Raw genomic sequence first — 18584 nt, 5'->3', positions numbered from 1 at the left:
TGTTAAACTTGCAATGTAATTCTATTTACAATGAAAGACATAGGAAAATGTGATTAACGTTGATGTCGTGTTTGTCCAGGCTGAGATTTGATTTAGTTTGCTTTATCTAGAATGTCAGAGCACCAATCGCTACCAGTTAGTAAATGAAGTCAACAACACAAGGAACCCTTTAGAAGTGGGGATGGTCATTCATGCATGCTTTTTTCATTGCCTTCATTTAAAACATCGATACTTAAATGCTGTTAACCGCTTGACCCCATAAATTACACCAATGTTATAAACTATGACCTTTTAAATTGGTGTTTTACAGCTACACCTCCAAATAGCCCAGTTGATTGTGCTTGTTAGGCAACATTCTCCTTTTCTTAACAAGTAGAGCTAGGACTAGGATGCACTTACAAAATACATAACTGCAAATGTATATTTCATGAATTTATTTGTCAATATCCTCTACACATAAGCCTTTATATATAAACATATTATATAATGTAAACTTGACAGAAACATTAAAAAACACATTTATTCAAGCACTATCCTGGTATTAACAAGTAACCGAATAATCCGAGCCTCTCTTTCATATGTGGTGGCTATTACACAATCACACAAGTGGCCTGAGCTCAAAACACACATGAACACAGATTTAACAAAAACAGAACGCAAGTTAAAGGGAATACCACAGAATGAACACAACTCATAAGTATCCTCGTTTGAAGGCCAGTACTGTACGGAACAGGAAATAGCTACTTAAGTCAATTACAATAGATGACATCTTGTTTTGTGAACCAGGCACAATGTGATGTTGATTTGGTTACAGCAGGTACTGCAACAAGTTGTCAGACCAGACAGTAGAGGCACCACCCTTCATCGAGTCACTTTGAAGTAAAAGTGAAAGCATGAACAGCTACATTGCGCGAGTCCTCGTAGTGAACCCACCCAAAGCAATAAATTATGACACCACACATTTTCTGTACAAAAATAAATAAATAATAAAACATGCCATCCTAATGCATTTCTGCTGTGATGTTTAGACCATGTGTAAAGTACAATTTAGCTTGTGTACCGATATTCTGAATTCAAGTTGCTTTTCTGCCAGGGGGAACCAGCTGAGCCATATGGCAGGATTTAAGACAGGCCCCTTGAGGTAGGGTCACTCGAGAATAGGGAATAAGCATTAAGCAGTCAGGGTCTATGGGGTTTAGGAAGAGATTAGGGAGAATGGGGAACTGTTTTGTATGAGAAGAAACAGCGAAGAAAACAGTGGAATCCATCGATTAAGCTTCGAGGATCATGGAGGTGTTTGGCTTGGGCGCGGTAGGGGGGAGCACAGGCTGTAGAGGGCATCCTTATCCAGAGGGAGCTGATCTTACATGATCTGCCGGTGCATGCCGTAGCCTGTCATACCGGACTGGGAGGCCCCGCGGTTGCTGCCCATCTGCAAGCCAATCAGACTCTGGCCCTGCCGAAGTTGTTCCTCAGAAAACTCCCTCCGATTCCCCTGGGCTTTCCTACACAGGGGCAACATAGGGGCATGGAAGTCAGCTAAGATTAAGGTTAGAAGCCCCTGCATTCAGTCCTGGAAAGGTGAGTCGATTGTCTACATTGAGATGAAGATGATAGAGTAAATTGGTTCAGTCACAATAGGGTAATTGAAAACACAGTTTTGACATTCATAGTGAAACACAAGAGAGAATTAGGTTACATACAGTACTGAAAGTTCTCTCCTTACCTGTGGAACCAGTCACGGTCACCACGGTAATGCCCGTCGTCCTTGGTGACAGCCACATTGCCCAGAGCCATCAGGGTTCGCTGAACAGCAGCCATGTCCTTCCCTGTGACCAAAGAAACACACCTCACAAACAATGAACTCCACCCAGACAGCTTGGAAGAGACACAGCATTCCTGCAAACAGGTTACTGGTGTAGCCAAGTTGTTGTTGAAATATTCAAAGTATTTTCATACAATACTTTCACCTATTCATGCAAGTGTGTGCGTTATACAATTATGTTGTTACATTAAGCTGTTATTATTGTGATGGTTAGCTTCATTAGTAACCTGTTTGTAGGTTAGGGAGTATAGACAGAGATGCTGGAGGCTGAGTAATGTTTTACAACTGCAGCAAGAGACTCTTCAATAAATAATAACCCCACCCTCCTTACCTTCCCAGAGGTCCACAGTCTGGAAAATGTCTGTTGTATTGACACCGTAGGCCTCGGCTGCTTGCAGGAACTGGGAGATTTTCTCCATCTGCTTGAAGGCCATCTGGGTCTCTGGAATCTTCTTTATGGGCTCCTTACCCCTTGGGTAAAGACTGTTGATGAGCCTACAAAGGATCTGATATAACAAGACAGAGAGAGAGAGAGAGAGAGAGAGAGAGAGAGAGAGAGAGAGAGAGAGAGAGAGAGGGAGAGACAGAGAGAGAGAGAGAGAGAGAGAGAGAGAGAGAGAGAGAGAGAGAGAGAGAGAGAGAGAGAGAGAGAGAGAGACACAGACAGACAAAACCAAATGACAGTTTATTTTTGAATTTAGACAGAAATACAATGTTCTTTCACAATATTCCACAGTAATTTGGAGTACTGACAGTTCCATCCATGAGCCAGGTCTGGAAATTCTGCTTTCCAGGTTGTGGCCTCTCCATGTTCCCTCCACACTGGGCTACAATCCAGTCCAACAGCCGGGCCTCCAGGTCCTGGTCGTACTTCTGCTCAATCTTCTCCTGCACCTCCCGGCTCAGCCCGTAGCTGGGTCCTCTGTTTGCCATGTCTGCCTGCTCAGTCACTGACCGGTCCGCACTTCCCCTGCAGGACAGACCAACACAAGACAGTCTCACTGATGGAAGAAAATGGTACAAAAATTGATTTTCAAGTTACCTAAAAATGTCCCACTTCTAAAATCCCCCCCTGCAATATGAGTATTTATGCGAGAAAAAAAAATCCAACATCAGATAGAGAAAGGAAAATAGAAAACTAAGTGTAATTCGCTATGCAGATAAATAATGGAAAAGATCACATGTATTTTTAATCAATGCAATCAATTTAACTGATTTCCTGTCCTTTTCCAATTCGTTCTCTTCCATTCAGTACAGCTGCTGTGTCCCTAAAAGAACAGTCACATTAGGCGTCTCCCTAGAGACTAGGCTGAATGGGTGTGGTCCCGAGCATCTGTCCCGTACAGACGCATACTAAAGATGTTGCGTGATAGCCAAACATACCTATTTTATTCTAGTGATAACAATAAAATATCAAAGCAATTTTAGCCTTGGCTAAAGCCTGCTGAACAAACTATAAACTTTTATAGTGCAAAGAAAGAAAATGCGTATCACTGGGATTGAAATGTGTCTATCCTTTGTTGAAGGGAAATATCTTAAAGCCAGCAAGTTTTTCCAATTCAGCATAAAATACAATCAATGACGTTACACGTGCGAATAAAAATGAATGCGTCATGCTTCGATTGAACCTATAACAGAATAGAAGCTATACAATTGCACTACACTTACTGAAGTGAGAAGGAGATGCTGTTTCTTTCCGTTCCGTACCGTTGGGTTAATTCCGCTGAACTGGGCAGGGTAGAGGATGCTAAAGTGCTGAAGCATCCATGAAGCGCGGCAACGGCGCGTGTGTGCGTGCGTGCGTGCGAGTATATGAGACGAATCTGAGCTCAGTGTCCGGTAGCTGCACGTCACCCGTTTTATACGCGGGTTCCTAGAGGAGGTGGTCCCTTGAGATCCCTGAAACAGAATGCGACATGACACCACTCCAGGGCAAACCCAGTCTAAGCTTATATCAACTGACCACAATACAACCGAATGTTTTCTCAGTTTTGTACTACTACTTTTGTATTCTTTGTATTATCCTACCCTCTAAGCTACCTGGGCTAAAACGAGATGCACATGACATAGACCATTACACTTTCTTGCAGCCTTTCTCAGTTTCAATGATGAGAGCGATTGCTCAGTTTTAATTATGTTAGAGCTTATTGAGTTGGATGTCTGCTCTGTGAGGCTGGTGCAATGAGTGCACAGTACAGTTCCTCGTGTACTGCAAGCAAATTACTTTCTATTCTACACTTGAAATAACATTCTACACTAAAGATACCATGAGGAATAAGGCAAAATAAGAGTATTTTCAGAGTAAAATGTATACGAAGTATATGGGTGAGTTACATTGTTTATTAAACTGTACATATCAACCCAGTCTCAGTTAAGGTAATCTGTCAAATTGTCACATTATACAGTTTGTAAAGACTTCTGGTGTATTTCCTGATCTTTAATATATCATCTCCAGTACTCGTCATCCTTGGGATATCCATACCAGATATATTGATCTTCATACATTGCCGATTTACACCCATGTCTTTTTCACCCTCTGAGGCCTGGACATGTGAATGATGTCCTATGGGTTATGTTTGGATGGAGAGTTGACTGATTGCATACCTTCCCTATAGGAGTGAAAGGTCAAAGCAGCACTTAGCAGATCTGAGAGTGTTACTGCTGCCTGCGACGTTTCGGCCCATTGAACACAGAGGTCCACCGGCCAATCACGTTAATCAACGGCGCACTGGCTGCCACACAACTAGGCTTGGTTAAAAGACCTAGTACGGATACAGGATTGGTTTAATGGGATGGTCTGCCCCTAAATCAATTACACGCAGCTACATTACACAAAACCATCTCTTATTGTAATCTCAACCTATCCTATAGGACCATGGGGTTGGGTTTCTCGGCTAATTGCGTTTCCTGAGGTCGTTGGTTCCTGTCCTATGTTTGTGGCCACGTGTTCTCTTAACCCTCGTGCTGCCTTCGGGTCACATGACCCAAAGGTTCATAACAAACCATCGTTGTGTTTACCCAATTTTACCCAATACAAAAACAAATAAAAATAATGTTCTTTTAACCTTCGCAATGTGGGGGGTCTGAGACAGCCTAGCTGTTAAAAGAAAATGCTTCACTTTGTCTTTGTATGCGGTAAATCTGTCGCAATACGACGGTGGGTCACAATGACTGATGGGTCAGAATGACCCGGAGATAACACAAGGGTTAAGTCACTGCATTGATTTGGACGCAGGGTGAGAACTGTTTCATTCCTATCAGATGGTCTCAGAGGGTTGAAGATATACCCATTTCGGTGTGTATGACACCCATGGTGGCACCATCAAGGTGTAGGGCATAGCTGGAGAAACTGTGGGAGAAGACACAGAAGAGACCTGCACTGGGGTGTCCAGAGGCTTTATTGGCCAGGGTGATGAATGGTAAAAAAAGGCACAGGAGAGGCACAGCTCAGGTAAAAAGGACCAGGACGCTCCGTCAGACAAACAGCACCAGCAGTCCTGTTAGAGCTCCTACCACAACAACACTGCACAGAGTAAACTTGGACGAGTAAAAAGCTAACTCTTAAAGGCAGAACGGGCTAGGGATTCAGACGAGCTCCCCGTCTTTACAGTTTGTTCTTGTGATGCTCCTCCTTTCACCGTTTTTTTAAACTGACGACAAACTAACAAGAACTTTACTGGAGGAGGGCTGGAGCTAGGGAGGGAATATATGGGGATAAGAGGTTATATTTGGCAGAAAGACACCTGATTGGCTGATTGTTTGGGGAGGGGAGGAGAGGTGAGGGAGGGGGAGGGGATGATTACCATCTCACATACTTCCCCCTTATCCTCCATTCCGAGCCCCTTCCCTCCCCAACTCAGACCAAGGTGGTCAGCTTGTCAATGAGGTCATCGATGGTGTACACCATGAGCTTGATGTCGTCCTTCTCAGCCATGCGGTGCTGGCCGTGCCGGCGAAGAATGACGTCCACGTCGGCGCTGAGGACTCGCTCGGCCACCTGCATGGAGATGTGCCAGGGCACCTCCTCGTCCTTCAGGCCGTGGATGAGCCTGACTGGGCAGGTGATGGGGATGGGGCTCTGCAAGACACAGTGGTTCTCTGCCTCACGCAGCATGTCCATGCTGAAGGTGTAGAGGCCGTCATCACTGTGCTTGGTGGGGACTGACCACTCGCCCTTGTCTTCAAACACCTTACGGGCCTGGTTTGACAGAAAAACAACGGGAAATGTTATAAAGTCATTCGATATATCCTGATTATATAACATTACCTGGGTTGTTGTCCCAATGTTTTTTAGAACGATTTATTTCGTCTTTCGATTATCATTGAGGCTTTTCGATGGACCTTAACAGAGTGTTTGGCGGTGTAGTACTCACCTCTAAAGATAAAGACTTGAAGGACGTGACAAAGTGGTCCGCTGCTGTGGAGATGCCCACCAGAGCGACCGTTTTCTCTGGCCTGGCAATGGCTGCCAGCAGCATGAGCCAGCCACCCATACTGGAGCCCACCAGGATCTGCACACAGGCAGAGAGAAGTGTTACACACATTTACATTACATTTAGTCATTTAGCAGACACTCTTATCCAGAGCGACTTAAAGTAAATACAGGGACAATTCCCGAGTCAAGTAGGGTGGCCGGGAATCAAACCGGCAACCTTCTGATTAATAGCCCGGTTCCGTAACCGCTCAGCCATCTGACACACGGAGCCTAGTTTGTATTTAGGCACCTTGACGTGGTCGTTTTACCTGGGCCTGTATGGATCGTAATTTTTTTCTGTGTTGTGTGTTCAAATGTAATTGTTTACATATGTATCACAGATCGAATGAAAGTCCAAAATGAGGGCCAGGATGAGCTGTAAACCCAGTTGCCTGACACCAACCAATATGTATAGCACAGCACCATCTTGTGGAGCTAACATGAAATAACTGTATTAATCCCGCAGGCAATTAAATTCTGTGATTGTCAAACAAATTGCTGATTGAAAGTTTTTGGATAGCTTAATCTGTCTTGGAAAAGCTTGTGGTTGTGACCTCCCACACATTACCTGTGGTCCTTCTGCTAGCTCATCCAACACAAACAAGACATCTTTCTTCCAGGTGCCGATTGTACCTTCTTTGAAAACGCCTTCTGAGGCTCCATGGCCTGTGTAGTCAAACCTGGTGCCCCACAAACAGAAAGTACTTAGTCAAATATACATTGTAAACCTTCAACCAGTCACTACATAAGGCAGAGCTATATCATTGCCCAACAACTAACATTTACATTTAGTCATTTAGCAGTCGCTCTTATCCAGAGCGACTCGTAACAGTCAAAGCGAGCGACAGTAAGTACAGGGACATTCCCCCTGAGGCAAGTAGGGTGAAGTGCCTTGCCCAAGGACACAACGTCAGTTGGCATGACAGGGAATCGAACTGGCAACCTTCGGATTACTAGCCCGATTCCCTCACCGCTCAGCCACCTGACTCAGTTTGTTAGTAACTAACAAACTGTTCTGTTCGGGGTATTTTACCTGAGGTACGAGTGACCCAAAGACTTGCAGAACTCTTCCAGTGCTTCTGCTTTTTGTCCGTTCATGCTGGAGCCATACCCAGGCAGGAAGACCACCCCTGGGCTTTTTCCCTTCACCTTACGGTAGGCCAGTTTAGGAAGGTCTTGTCGTGTTACAAACTGCACAACTGAGGATTTATGCCGTACTCCTGGACCACAAACACAAATGAAAAATCATAAACAGCTGCAGCATGTAAAATGACTGGCACCCTTTGTGTCGTAATGGTGCCACGGGAGTTAAAATCCATGTAAATAAATGCTAAATGTAGCTAGGCACACCACAGATTAATATTCGTGGCCTAATACAGATGACATTTTGAAAACTTTTAGTCTATGTCGTTGCCAATAAACTTGTTTGATTTGAACGGTGTTCGTTCACTTATGTTGTTGACACATAGTAAAGATGAGTGTTACGCCGTAGTTGAACGTTTTCATTCCCGATCAATGACTTATCACTATCTGCGTGATCTGTTTAGGGTTTGGTGGACAACATTCCAACAACTCCTTGCGTCTTTTCTATCTGCGATCTGAACTGTTCTACAGTACAAACACAACCGCTCTTTTCATGTTAAATAATCAGTGTTGAAACATTTTCGGAGCAGGTTTCTAATCTCCAACAGAATATGACAGTCATTTACTGCTTCGCTCATAACCCTACAATGTTGCGAGATCTACGAACAAGCGCAGTTGCCGCACAGTTTAGCAGTTACAAGCTGAATTCAGACAGGGCCTGCTTTGTGCCACACCCCCCAAGCGTAGCTTTTAGTTCCTTTTCGTAACATTTATCGTAGGTTTAAATTCCCTTTTAAGTGGAATTTCATACTGACCTCCCCAAGTTTTTCGCGGAAAGGATGCCACTCCTCCATTTCTTAAAGTCTGCCCAAGTCCTTTGCAGCAAGACCTCAGCACAACGGCTGCCATACTGCTCTGCCACCAACTGGGGAAATAGCGCGAGACACGAGACTAGCATGATTGACAGCTGCAGCAGCGAATCCCCTTTCACGTATCTTTGGCTGGTCTCTGCAAGGGGGGTTGTAAAGAATTTACACAGGTTCTAAACCCAAATACTGTATTTTCTTCAATCAAACTTATGTATACCTACTCTACTGTGTCCCTGAATTATATAGTTTTAATGGCTGTTTGTGTGAAATGTATAGTTCAAGGCTCCATTTTTTCCATCACAAAAGTTTGCCAGCTGTGTAGGCATATCGCAGAGCTATTCCAAGTTGAAGGAAACTTGTGCATTCATTATAAATTCTGATAATGTTGTGGCATCATTTTTCATTTAATCGATCTCTGAAAGTCTGTAATGAAGGTACATAAGGTTTAGTTTGCCCCCTGTAAGTACAACTAAAAGGTAATAATATTCGATTTGGACACAATTTATATAAGATTATTGCTTCAGGTTGTAAAAATACAAGATTAGACAGTTATTTGAAGCATGACTGTCAGTTTTGTAACGTGACTCAGAACGTCAGAGGCGGAAGGTCATGGAGCAGTAAAACGGAAGCTAGTCTAATAGCCCATCCGCCATTGTGGAATATAGTAAGGGATATTCCTATCAGGCATTAGTCAGTTTCAGAGTGAGTGATTCATTGCAACGATAACCACATCGGCACCTTAAACATATCGTACTGCCACAAAGTAATCGAGCACCCGAGACACAGTGTTGCACAGATCCGACGACCGAGGTAAACGTCGCCTGCATAGACTGATTGAATAACCCGAGACGCGAGAGAAAAACACCGGAGAGCAGAAGCAGGAGAAACCGTGGACAGTCACAAACAGTAATCAGTTTCGGTTCCTGGAGGATGTCTGCGACCACTGTCGATCAGGTAACTGCATCTTTCTGTCCATCGTGTGTCGTTTCGAATACAAATTGTAAACATCTGAACTTTGTCAACATTCTTCCTTGCTGCCACTATTTAAAGCACAATAGCCATGTCAGATTACAAGAAAAAAGTATTTGGTATATGATAGCAATTAGCTGTTATGTAGGCTAGCTTAGGCCGACCCGACGCACCGGCCGCAAACCCCAATCAACTCCAGCTATCACTGCTTCCAGTGAGCTATTTAATGCGGCACATTTACTGGATGTGAGCGTGCACAACACTCGGTCAATAATGTCATTTGTAGGACTGTATTTTATAGGATGCCATTCAAGATAAACAACTAATCTGTTTCCCCCCCTCTTTTGCCTACTATGTGCATCACTATTTGTGGTAACAGAGACCCAAAGGACAAGGAAATAAAGGTGCGTATGTTATTTGAATATTGCTTCATGGGAATGTAGTTGTCAAATTGTCTCGGAAATGGATGACAGTTATGACAGTCATAGATGGAATACCACAAACCCCGCTGAAAACCCTTTAGGCTACACTAAATTATACTGTTTGTGATGCTGTTAATTTATGAGCAAATTTTTAGCTTCTTCAACATGTTGTTTTTGATGTTTAGTGATTGTGTAAAAGGCCAGTTCCACTAACACCGTTTTATGAACTTAATATCCACTGTTTGTCGGTTTCCATGTTGTAAACTTTCAAAAGTAGGCAAAGTACCCTCACCCCCTGGTACCGTTTATGCATATCCTTGTGCTGTTACAATTTTAATACTTTCTGTTTTGCTTGGCCTAAGGTCACTGAAAGCAGCACTCATCAGTTCATCACTTGTGATACCTGCAAATTAGTCCCTTCGCCGAACTTTGTATTAGAGATCCTGTTGTAACTGTCTGGCAAATCTGCCCCTGGAGCCTTTGATGTTGCAGTTAAGACATGTGGTTGTTTCTAGGCACTTCTGTAATTGAGACATTATTTTGAGACTCTAGTTGAGCAATTTATATGTTGTTACTCTGTGGTATCATAATTATTTGTTCACCAGACATTTAATTAACTAGCTACTGTAATTGAGATGTTGTTGTCGTGTTGCACTGTATTTAAGCTATTTTACTGTAGCATTCTCATGTTCACCAGACATGGTATTTAAGAAGAGGGTGTTCTTTGATAATAACTAATAAATACAAACTATTACTTGATTCTGACCAAAAATAGTGTAGAACTATGCACTTCTGACCCAAGATCTATTGGAGTACTTTCTATATGCACTATTTCTATGTTGCTTTGGATAAGTGTGTGCTAAAATGTCAAATGTCATGTTCTGCCCGGGTATGCAACACAAGATGCAAAGTGCAGCTTGGTGAAAGTATGTTTTGCCCTGCAAAGTTCCTGTAGGAATGTTGCTTCGGGTTTCACTAAGTCATTTCTCTCTATGAATACGTATGTCTTTCCCTGTTCAAACAGTGCAAAACGGATCAATGCATCAGAAGGATGGCGTAAACGAGGATGACTTTGAGCCTTACCTAAGCAGCCAGACAAACCAGGTAAATCTTCTCTCCCCCTCCAATTCTGTCATTCTGTGTGACCATGTTATGGTGTGGAAAAACCTTTGTGTTATCAGCTCTGCAGGTCAGTTTGAACCCTCAGATGGGTGTTTTAGTGAAGAAGATATTAGATGTAAATAGCCCAATTGTGAAAATAAACACATAAGAAATCAAGGTCAAGCAATGATTTGAGGAACCTAGGCCTACTAGCACCATTGATAATGGTGCTACTGCTAATACACTGACAGACTATTTAACATTTTCATGTTTCTACTTGTGGCTATGGACAACCTGTCTTTGGTGTAACTCGTGTCCTTCAGAAACACAAATCATTCTTTTTGAAACCAAAGCATACTCTGCCTACTGTGAGGGTTTAGTAGAGAGGGCAAGATGAAGGCTGATATTGGATACTGTTATAAAGGCCATCCATTTACTGACATCCCAGTCCTGTCTCCCTCTTACACAGAATAACAGCTACCCACCAATGTCCGACCCTTACATGCCCAGCTACTATGCTCCATCCATCGGTTTCCCCTATTCCCTGGGGGAGGCGGCCTGGTCTACGGCGGGGGATCCCCCCATTCCCTACCTGGCCACTTACGGACAGATGAGCAATGGCGAGCACCATTTTATCCCTGACGGTGTTTTCAGCCAGCCGGGTGCCTTAGGAAACACCCCGCCCTTTCTCAGTCAGCACGGCTTCAACTTCTTCCCCGGCAACGCAGACTTTTCCACCTGGGGCACCAGTGTCTCCCAGGGCCAGTCCACGCAGAGCTCCGTCTACAGTAACAGCTACGGCTACGCTCCCAGCTCCCTGGGCAGGGCCATCGCTGATGGACAGGCTGGCTTTGGTAGCGACACCCAGCTCAGCAAGGTCCCGGTGCTGAGCAGCATCGAGCAGGGCATGACGGGGTTGAAGCTCGGCACAGACATGGGGGCAGCCGTCACCAAAACCGTGGGCTCCCCGTTAGGCGGAACGCCAGGCATGAGTAGCATGGCAGCCAATAACATGCCTCCGTCTGTGAGCTCTTCCGCCCCCAAACCTACTTCCTGGGCCGCCATCGCTAGGAAGCCTGCCAAGCTTCAGCCCAAGGTCAAACCCAAAGTCAACATGGGAATGGGGGGTTGTTCCATTCCTCCTCCTCCCATCAAGCACAACATGAACATTGGCACCTGGGACGATAAGGGCTCCCTCAACAAACCCCAGCTAGCTCAGGCCATGATGCCCCCCCAAACCCTGGTGCAACAGCCTCTCATGGGGCAACCCCAGCCCCTGCTCCAGAGCCCTCTTCCTCACCAACACCAGCCCCAACACCAGCACCAGCACCAACACCAGCCCTTTCAGCTCCAATCCCTACAGTCCCCCCAGCACCCCCAGCCGATGGACCTCCGCCCAGCACCTCCGCATCCCCACCAACACCCCCACCCCCATCAGCACCTTTCCTCCCAGCCCGGCCCCCCCCAGCCCCTCCATCAGCACCAACACCCCCAGCACCAACACCCCCAGCACCAACACCCTCAGCACCAACACCCTCAGCACCAACATCCCCAGCACCAACATCCCCAGCACCAACATCCCCAGCACCAGCACCCCGCCCCTCTGCCCAACCGCTGGGTTGCCCCCAGGAACCGGGGCAGTGCCTACAACCAGGGTGGGGGGGTGGAGGGCTTTGGCCTGGGCGCTGGGGTCCCCATGACTGCCTCTCCCTGCCCTGGGGAGGTCCACCCCGTTCTGGAGAAGCTCCGCGCCCTCAACAACTACAACCCCAAAGACTTTGACTGGAACTTGAAAAACGGCCGCGTGTTCATCATCAAGAGCTACTCCGAGGACGACATCCACCGCTCCATCAAGTACTCCATCTGGTGCAGCACGGAGCACGGCAACAAGCGCCTGGACGCCGCCTACCGCTCGCTGGGCGCAAAGGGCCCGCTCTACCTGCTCTTCAGCGTCAACGGAAGCGGACACTTCTGCGGCATGGCGGAGATGCGCTCGCCGGTGGACTACAACGCCTATGCGGGCGTCTGGTCTCAGGACAAGTGGAAGGGCAAGTTTGAGGTGAAGTGGGCGTTCGTTAAGGACGTGCCCAACAACCAGCTGCGGCACATCCGGCTGGAGAACAATGACAACAAGCCGGTGACTAACTCCAGGGACACTCAGGAGGTACCCCTGGAGAAGGCCAAGCAAGTGCTTAAAATAATCGCCACTTTCAAGCATACCACCTCAATCTTTGATGACTTTGCACATTACGAGAAACGCCAGGAGGAGGAGGAGGCTCTGAGGAGGGTGAGCCAAGCCCTCTGAACACACACACGCTCACTATGTCAACCCGCTCTTAATCAAGTCCCTTTCTCTCTCTGCTTCTACCAAGTGTACGTGTGTGTGTGTGTGTGTGTTTGTGTTTGTGTCAGGGGGGGAGGAGGAGGAGGAATAGGTGGTGTGCACATGTAGTTGAATTGTCTTCTAAACAGTCAAGCTCTAATAGCAGGTCTTTACAGCCCTCTCTGGTGTTCCCTCTTAACATACCTGCCATTAAAGTAAGTGGGTGATGGTCAGGTGTTGACTGAACAGTGCAAAGTAATCGTCCCTGAGACCTGAGCCCCTCCTCCACCCCCATGGCTGCTCACCGTAGCGCCTGCCCTGTCGGTGGCCATCTTGTGACATTATAGAGCTCGATCGTTTGCCCGAGGGGTCGGGAGACATGGGGGTTTCCTGAAATAGCCCGCATTCCTGGCATTCCCATTCTCAGACAAAGCCAGAAGTGGCCTCTGATCTCCCTTTGAACACCAGGCCTCTCCACGCCCACAAGCTCCTCATGCTTTATTAGCCTGTAGCTACATAAGCCCTTGCCCTCCAGACAGACAGACTGGGTTCTGGCTGTTGGCACAATAGTTGGGAAAATACAAGTTTGTATTTCAAGGTCTGAAGTGAGCGGCCTAAAGGAAAAAAAAGGGTTATGTTTGTGATTTCCTTTCAAGCAAGGCAGATGGATGGCATTCTTGCCTAATGGTTTTCCTAACCAATATATAATGGTTTTGTTATTTAATAGTTCTGTTATCTGTTTAGTGGCCTTTCAAGATGAACCAGTTCAAGTACATTGAGGAACGACACTGCTATCTTAGCTAATACTGTGTCCATATTCCTGTGCTTGCACTATGCTAATCTTCTCTACAATAAAAAACAAAAAAACAACTTGTTTTCTCTCGCGCTCTACGCCTTTACAGCAGAGGTACATGCGGGCTGCGTATCAACTCCTGGCTCCTGACCTTGTTGGTATGCACCGTGTTCCAATCTCATAAATATTTCAAGGCAATGTTTTTTTTTTTTTTTGGGGGGGGGGGGGGGGGGCTCTGAAAACAACCTGTCAGGACTGTTGAGAGCCTTCCAAGCACAGCGTGGTGGTTCTCATCGCCGGGGCTGCTTTTGTAGCCCTGACCTCCTACATGACAAGGTCGCGCCTGACGGAGGCCTCGCCCTCCTCCTCAGCCTGACAAGGTTAATTGTCCTCCATTGTGGAGCCTGTCTTGACTCGGAGACAGGGATTCAAGCCGCTGCGCCGTGCCGCCTTCCCCACAGACGAGCTCAACCGTGTGGATGCTAAGCTAACCGGTGGTGTTCAGTAATGGCCCGGCTGCGGACCGTGTAACGTGCGGGCATGGGGTTAGGAGCCGCAGAGAAGGGTGTTGGGATGTAAAATGGTCGGGGATGTTTTTCGTGTCATCTCGCATTGTGCGTTGCTGTTTGGCCCTGGGTTCCTGTGTTGCCCGCGGTAACGTGAAGCGTGAACGCCGACATACCAGCCTGACTTAAGATGGCTCCTGCTGCCTTCCTTCAGTAGTTGTTGCGTGGGCTGGTGCTGCTGAGGGAGTTTGTAGCCTCAGGTGGGTAGGATGAAGCAGTCTTACATAGACACTGAGGAAGCCTTTGTATTCACCCAGGCCTCACTGAGCACCAGCCCCAGTCAGAGCAGCCCTGCTGGGGATAGAGTTACAGTGAGGGCATGGTCTCCATGGGCCTTCACCAACTGACATAGACACCTTCATCCCCTCAATGGGAACACTATTTCACCTGGGGAATGGGGACAGAAAATATCCTGCTGTCTATTCATTGATATTAAGCCCATGGAGATTTTTTCGACCTTACTTAGTTTGAACTGGTGTGATTTTGCTTAGACGTCTTGTCGTTTACAGGTAAATCTAGGCTAATGTGAGAAGGATTGGTGGAGGTTTGCGATGCGTGTTGTCTGTTTAGGATTCAGAATGAAGTGTTTGTGTCAGTATGCTTGTGTGTGTCAGTAAGTAAGAGACTGTTAGACTGAACTGACAAGAGAGCTGCATACTAGTCTCAGGAGTCTCTCGCCCTCTCTCTCTCCTCCCCCCCTCCCCATTCCTATTCACTCCAGTAATTGAAGGTGTCTTTGGGAACATGGGGGAGGGGGAGGGGTCTAATTTATGATGCCATGATTGATTAGCTCTCCTGCCTGTGTATGGTAATCAACACAGAGTGACAGATAGGGGTGAGGGGTGCCTGGGTCATATTTATCTACTCATATCAGCACATAATGCAGTCACCAACCTCTTTCAACAAGACCTCTAGTCTGTGATGTAATATAGAACATCTGGCCTTTTAATATAGAAGTGCCAATGAAGGCATGTTCATTTACATTTAGTACATTTGGTCATTTAGCAGATGCTCTTATCCAGAGCGACTTACAGTAAGTACAGGGACATTCTCCCCGAGGCAAGTAGGGTGAAGTGCTTTGCCCAAGGACACAACGTCATTTGGCACGGACGGGAATCGAACCAACAACCTTCTGATTAATAGCCTGACTCCCAAACCGCTCAGCCATCTGACCCCAGTTTTCCAACTAAAGACTTTTGCAGCATATAAGTGTTAGGCTAAGTCTGTGTTGATATTTGCAAACTTAAAGTGCCCTTGTGAGGTACCTTTTAAGAGCAGTGAATAGACTGTCTGAATTTCTGTTAATGGTCGTTATCACATGAATGATGAAATAGGTCAGGAACAAACCCTCCCTAAGGTTGTTGTGAGTCACAACAATCCTGTTTTTGTGTTTTTGCCGCTCACCAATACATCCAATAATTATGGCTTCTTCTGTTCTGTTTTTTTTTTCTCTCTCTCTCTCTCTCTCTTTCCTCCCCGCCTCTCCCTTTCTTCAGGAGCGAAATAGAAATAAACAGTAACCTTGGAGAAGACTCTCTGCTAAAACTGCAACACTAATGACGTAGGAACTTCAATGATTGCCTAACCACAAGAAAAAATAAAAAAGGGTCTCACAATCTTTTTCTGCTAAAGACGACAATGTATTGGAACACTTGACCATGACGGTGGACTCAGCCGTGTCAGTTTACTGGTACTTCCTGTGTTCCCGGCTCCCAAGAAAACGATAGACAATAGCCCACTTTAAACTCTGTCTTTAAGCACTTTCAGTCCTTATAAACAAGCCTCTACCAATACCCTTAACTCTCTAACTCTCTCTTTCTCTTGACTTATGTTTGTGATTAACTAACTATCTGACTAACCAGTGTAGTTGGTTTTTCCAGAGGATTTCACCAGAAATTGTAATTGTTTTGTTTTTTAATACTTTGAAAAAAATTGGATAAAATATAGACCCCCCTCCCCCAGAATTGTATCGCCTTCAGAAGAGATTTTCAAGATGACATGTATGATAAATTATTTTACTTGAATCTATATTCAGCCGTCTGGCTATTCTCAGACAGATGTTGTGACTGATAGACAGGTGGCAAAGGAATTACAGGAATTACAGGAAACCCTTCACAAATCATGCCAATCGTATAAGACCAACACCTTCCTTTTTCCTGCCCCTCCCTTTGCATCTGTTTCTGTGTACCAAAAGATGAGGATTTTGCAGTGTGCTGGTGAGATTGCTGACGAATGCACACATTTTGTTTTCTCTCTTGTGATTCTGTCATTCTGAAGTGCATTTGTCTGAGGAGAAACCTGCTCCACGGTAACTGTTGCCCCGGCAACTGTTGGTAACTGTATTTGCTCTGATGTTGGCGTGTACAGTACTGTACAGTACCTCAGGCCCAACACGGTTCAGTTTTTGAAGATCTCTGTACCATTTTTGGGGAAAAAAAGCTGAACTTCTCCAAGGATGTAAGTTTTCTCTTCTAGGTAACTCACTAGCTAAATAAACATTACCTATGTTTAGCAGCATGTCTCTGAGTTTTCTTTTAATGAAGTTAATTAGGAATTTTGGTCACATGTTTATGGGGGATAACAGGAATCTGCAATAAAGACACATTTCTTGATTGACTTTGTAGATAACACAACTAGATGTGAAAGATGACCAGTCAACGTCTAAGTACGTTTTGTAGATGCAGCCATGACAACAACAGTAGCATTACTACTCTGCCAGACTTGATCTGTGTTTCTGAGACATCTGTAAGCAATATAAGCTGTAATTACAGAGCACAGCATTTCCTGTATCCCCTGTAAACGTCCTTCTCCCATAGACCCCTATGTCTTGTTGGAATGTGTGAGAGAATAGGTCTCAGATCCACACAAACTCATTAGAACATTTGAGTTTCTGGAACAGTGAGTCATAAGCGATTTTAGTTAAGGACTGGCTAGATGATGCCCTGTAAAAGTGCATGTTCTTCTGGTGACTGGAAAGCTATTTAAGACTGGTGCCCCCAGCCAACTTACCATCATCTTTGTACTTGCAAGGCAATCTTCCTAGTTAGTCATTTACAGTAACAGAGCTTAGGCCTAGCTTCCATCATTACAGTCTCACTCATCATTATTCCTGGCATGGGCTTCCATCACCCCATGCCACCAGCGCTGTGAGATTATCGCTACATACTCACACATTTCCTATTCAGGGTCTTCACAAGCACGAGGTCTCCGTCATTATCTAATGAAGCCTGTCTTTCTGGAGAAGCGTTTGTTTAGGTGCCAGTTCCCACGTTGGCCACCAGGGGGTGCTGTCGTATCGTTCGTTGCTGGCGGCGTGTGAACGGTTCCTTGTCCTGTGATCGGTCTCGTGTCTCACAATCCTCTCTTGTTATCCACCGGCGCTTCAGCTCCTCAAGATGCAAATTACACTGTAAGGACGGGTACTTGTTGTGCAAACCGCACCTTTGTCAGAGCAATTAATCCCAGGTTGCCAAGTGTGTCCCCGTATAAAGAGAATTATAAAAAGAGAACGACTGAGAGAGAGAGAGAGAGAGAGAGAGAGAGAAGGGAGAGAGAAGGGAGAGAGAGAGAGGGAGAGAGAGAGAAAGGAGAGAAATTCCTCTGTCTGTCGAGGATGGATAAAAGAGTTGCAATTAATAGAGGAGGCTTTGGATTGGGACTCCACTCATTTGAAAAGAACATCCGTTAGGTGTTTTGCCGACAGCCTCTGAAAGGACTACACGGTACATACACACACACATTTCCCTCCGTTACTCCGTGTGAGCACAGTTTAACCCAAGCAGGGTGCTCCATTAATAGACAACACAATGCCTCTCTCACAATTACCAGTTGCATATGGCAGAGTGTGGATATGTACAAAGGGCCAGATATGCAAATGGTGGTTTAATTCCAGACCTCTTTTGTGTCGTGGTGGTGATTCCTACCTTGTTGGTTCAGAGGTTGAATCAACCGTTGGTAGATCTTCCACACTGGGAATCACACCCTCCCTGACCTTCATTCTGTTACAGTTAGAATCAGATTCAGATTCTGAATCACACCCTCCCTGACTTTCATTCTGTTACAGTTAGAATCAGATTCAGATTCTGAATCACACCCTCCCTGACTTTCATTCTGTTACAGTTAGAATCAGATTCAGATTCTGAATCACACCCTCCCTGAC

The 18584-nt window shown here is 45.6% G+C and overlaps 3 protein-coding genes across 4 annotated transcripts in view; 1 reads left to right on the top strand and 2 right to left on the bottom strand.

The window, feature by feature from the left end:
* The window catches only part of tagln3b (transgelin 3b), a 34054-nt gene extending 30400 nt beyond the window's left edge, over nt 1-3654 (bottom strand). The window contains exons 1-5 of one of the 2 annotated variants that reach the window (XR_010878302.1): nt 3494-3654; nt 2579-2795; nt 2157-2331; nt 1727-1829; nt 1101-1505 (exon numbers count right to left, since the gene is read on the bottom strand). Coding sequence is in view for 1 of the 2 variants with exons in the window: in XM_067251270.1 (XP_067107371.1) it covers nt 1364-1505; nt 1727-1829; nt 2157-2331; nt 2579-2758 (600 nt within the window). In the remaining variant the exon portion in view is untranslated. Of the gene's footprint in view, nt 1-425; nt 1506-1726; nt 1830-2156; nt 2332-2578; nt 2796-3493 lie in introns of those variants that run through there. The other variant, XM_067251270.1, reaches the window with a different exon arrangement.
* Nucleotides 3655-4145: 491 nt separating this feature from the next.
* Nucleotides 4146-8298, bottom strand: abhd10b (abhydrolase domain containing 10, depalmitoylase b). Its single transcript, XM_067251269.1, has 5 exons — nt 8198-8298; nt 7333-7519; nt 6868-6979; nt 6199-6336; nt 4146-6023 (listed from the first exon to the last, which is right to left on the bottom strand). The coding sequence occupies exons 1-5, from the start codon at nt 8289-8291 to the stop codon at nt 5682-5684; spliced, it is 873 nt and encodes a 290-aa protein (XP_067107370.1). The 5' UTR covers nt 8292-8298; the 3' UTR covers nt 4146-5681.
* A 655-nt stretch (nt 8299-8953) lies between these two features.
* On the top strand, nt 8954-16939 carry ythdf3 (YTH N6-methyladenosine RNA binding protein F3). Its single transcript, XM_067251268.1, has 5 exons — nt 8954-9205; nt 9600-9624; nt 10667-10746; nt 11213-13030; nt 15922-16939. Exons 1-5 carry the CDS (start codon nt 9182-9184, stop codon nt 15943-15945), a joined length of 1971 nt encoding a protein of 656 aa, XP_067107369.1. The 5' UTR covers nt 8954-9181; the 3' UTR covers nt 15946-16939.
* The last annotated feature ends 1645 nt before the right edge of the window (nt 16940-18584 follow it).

The sequence above is a fragment of the Osmerus mordax genome, chromosome 15 (assembly GCF_038355195.1).
Source record: "Osmerus mordax isolate fOsmMor3 chromosome 15, fOsmMor3.pri, whole genome shotgun sequence".
NCBI classification, from domain to species: Eukaryota; Metazoa; Chordata; class Actinopteri; order Osmeriformes; family Osmeridae; genus Osmerus; species Osmerus mordax.
Note: the sequence above shows the minus strand (reverse complement) of the source record. Positions and strands in the feature narration are given on the sequence as shown.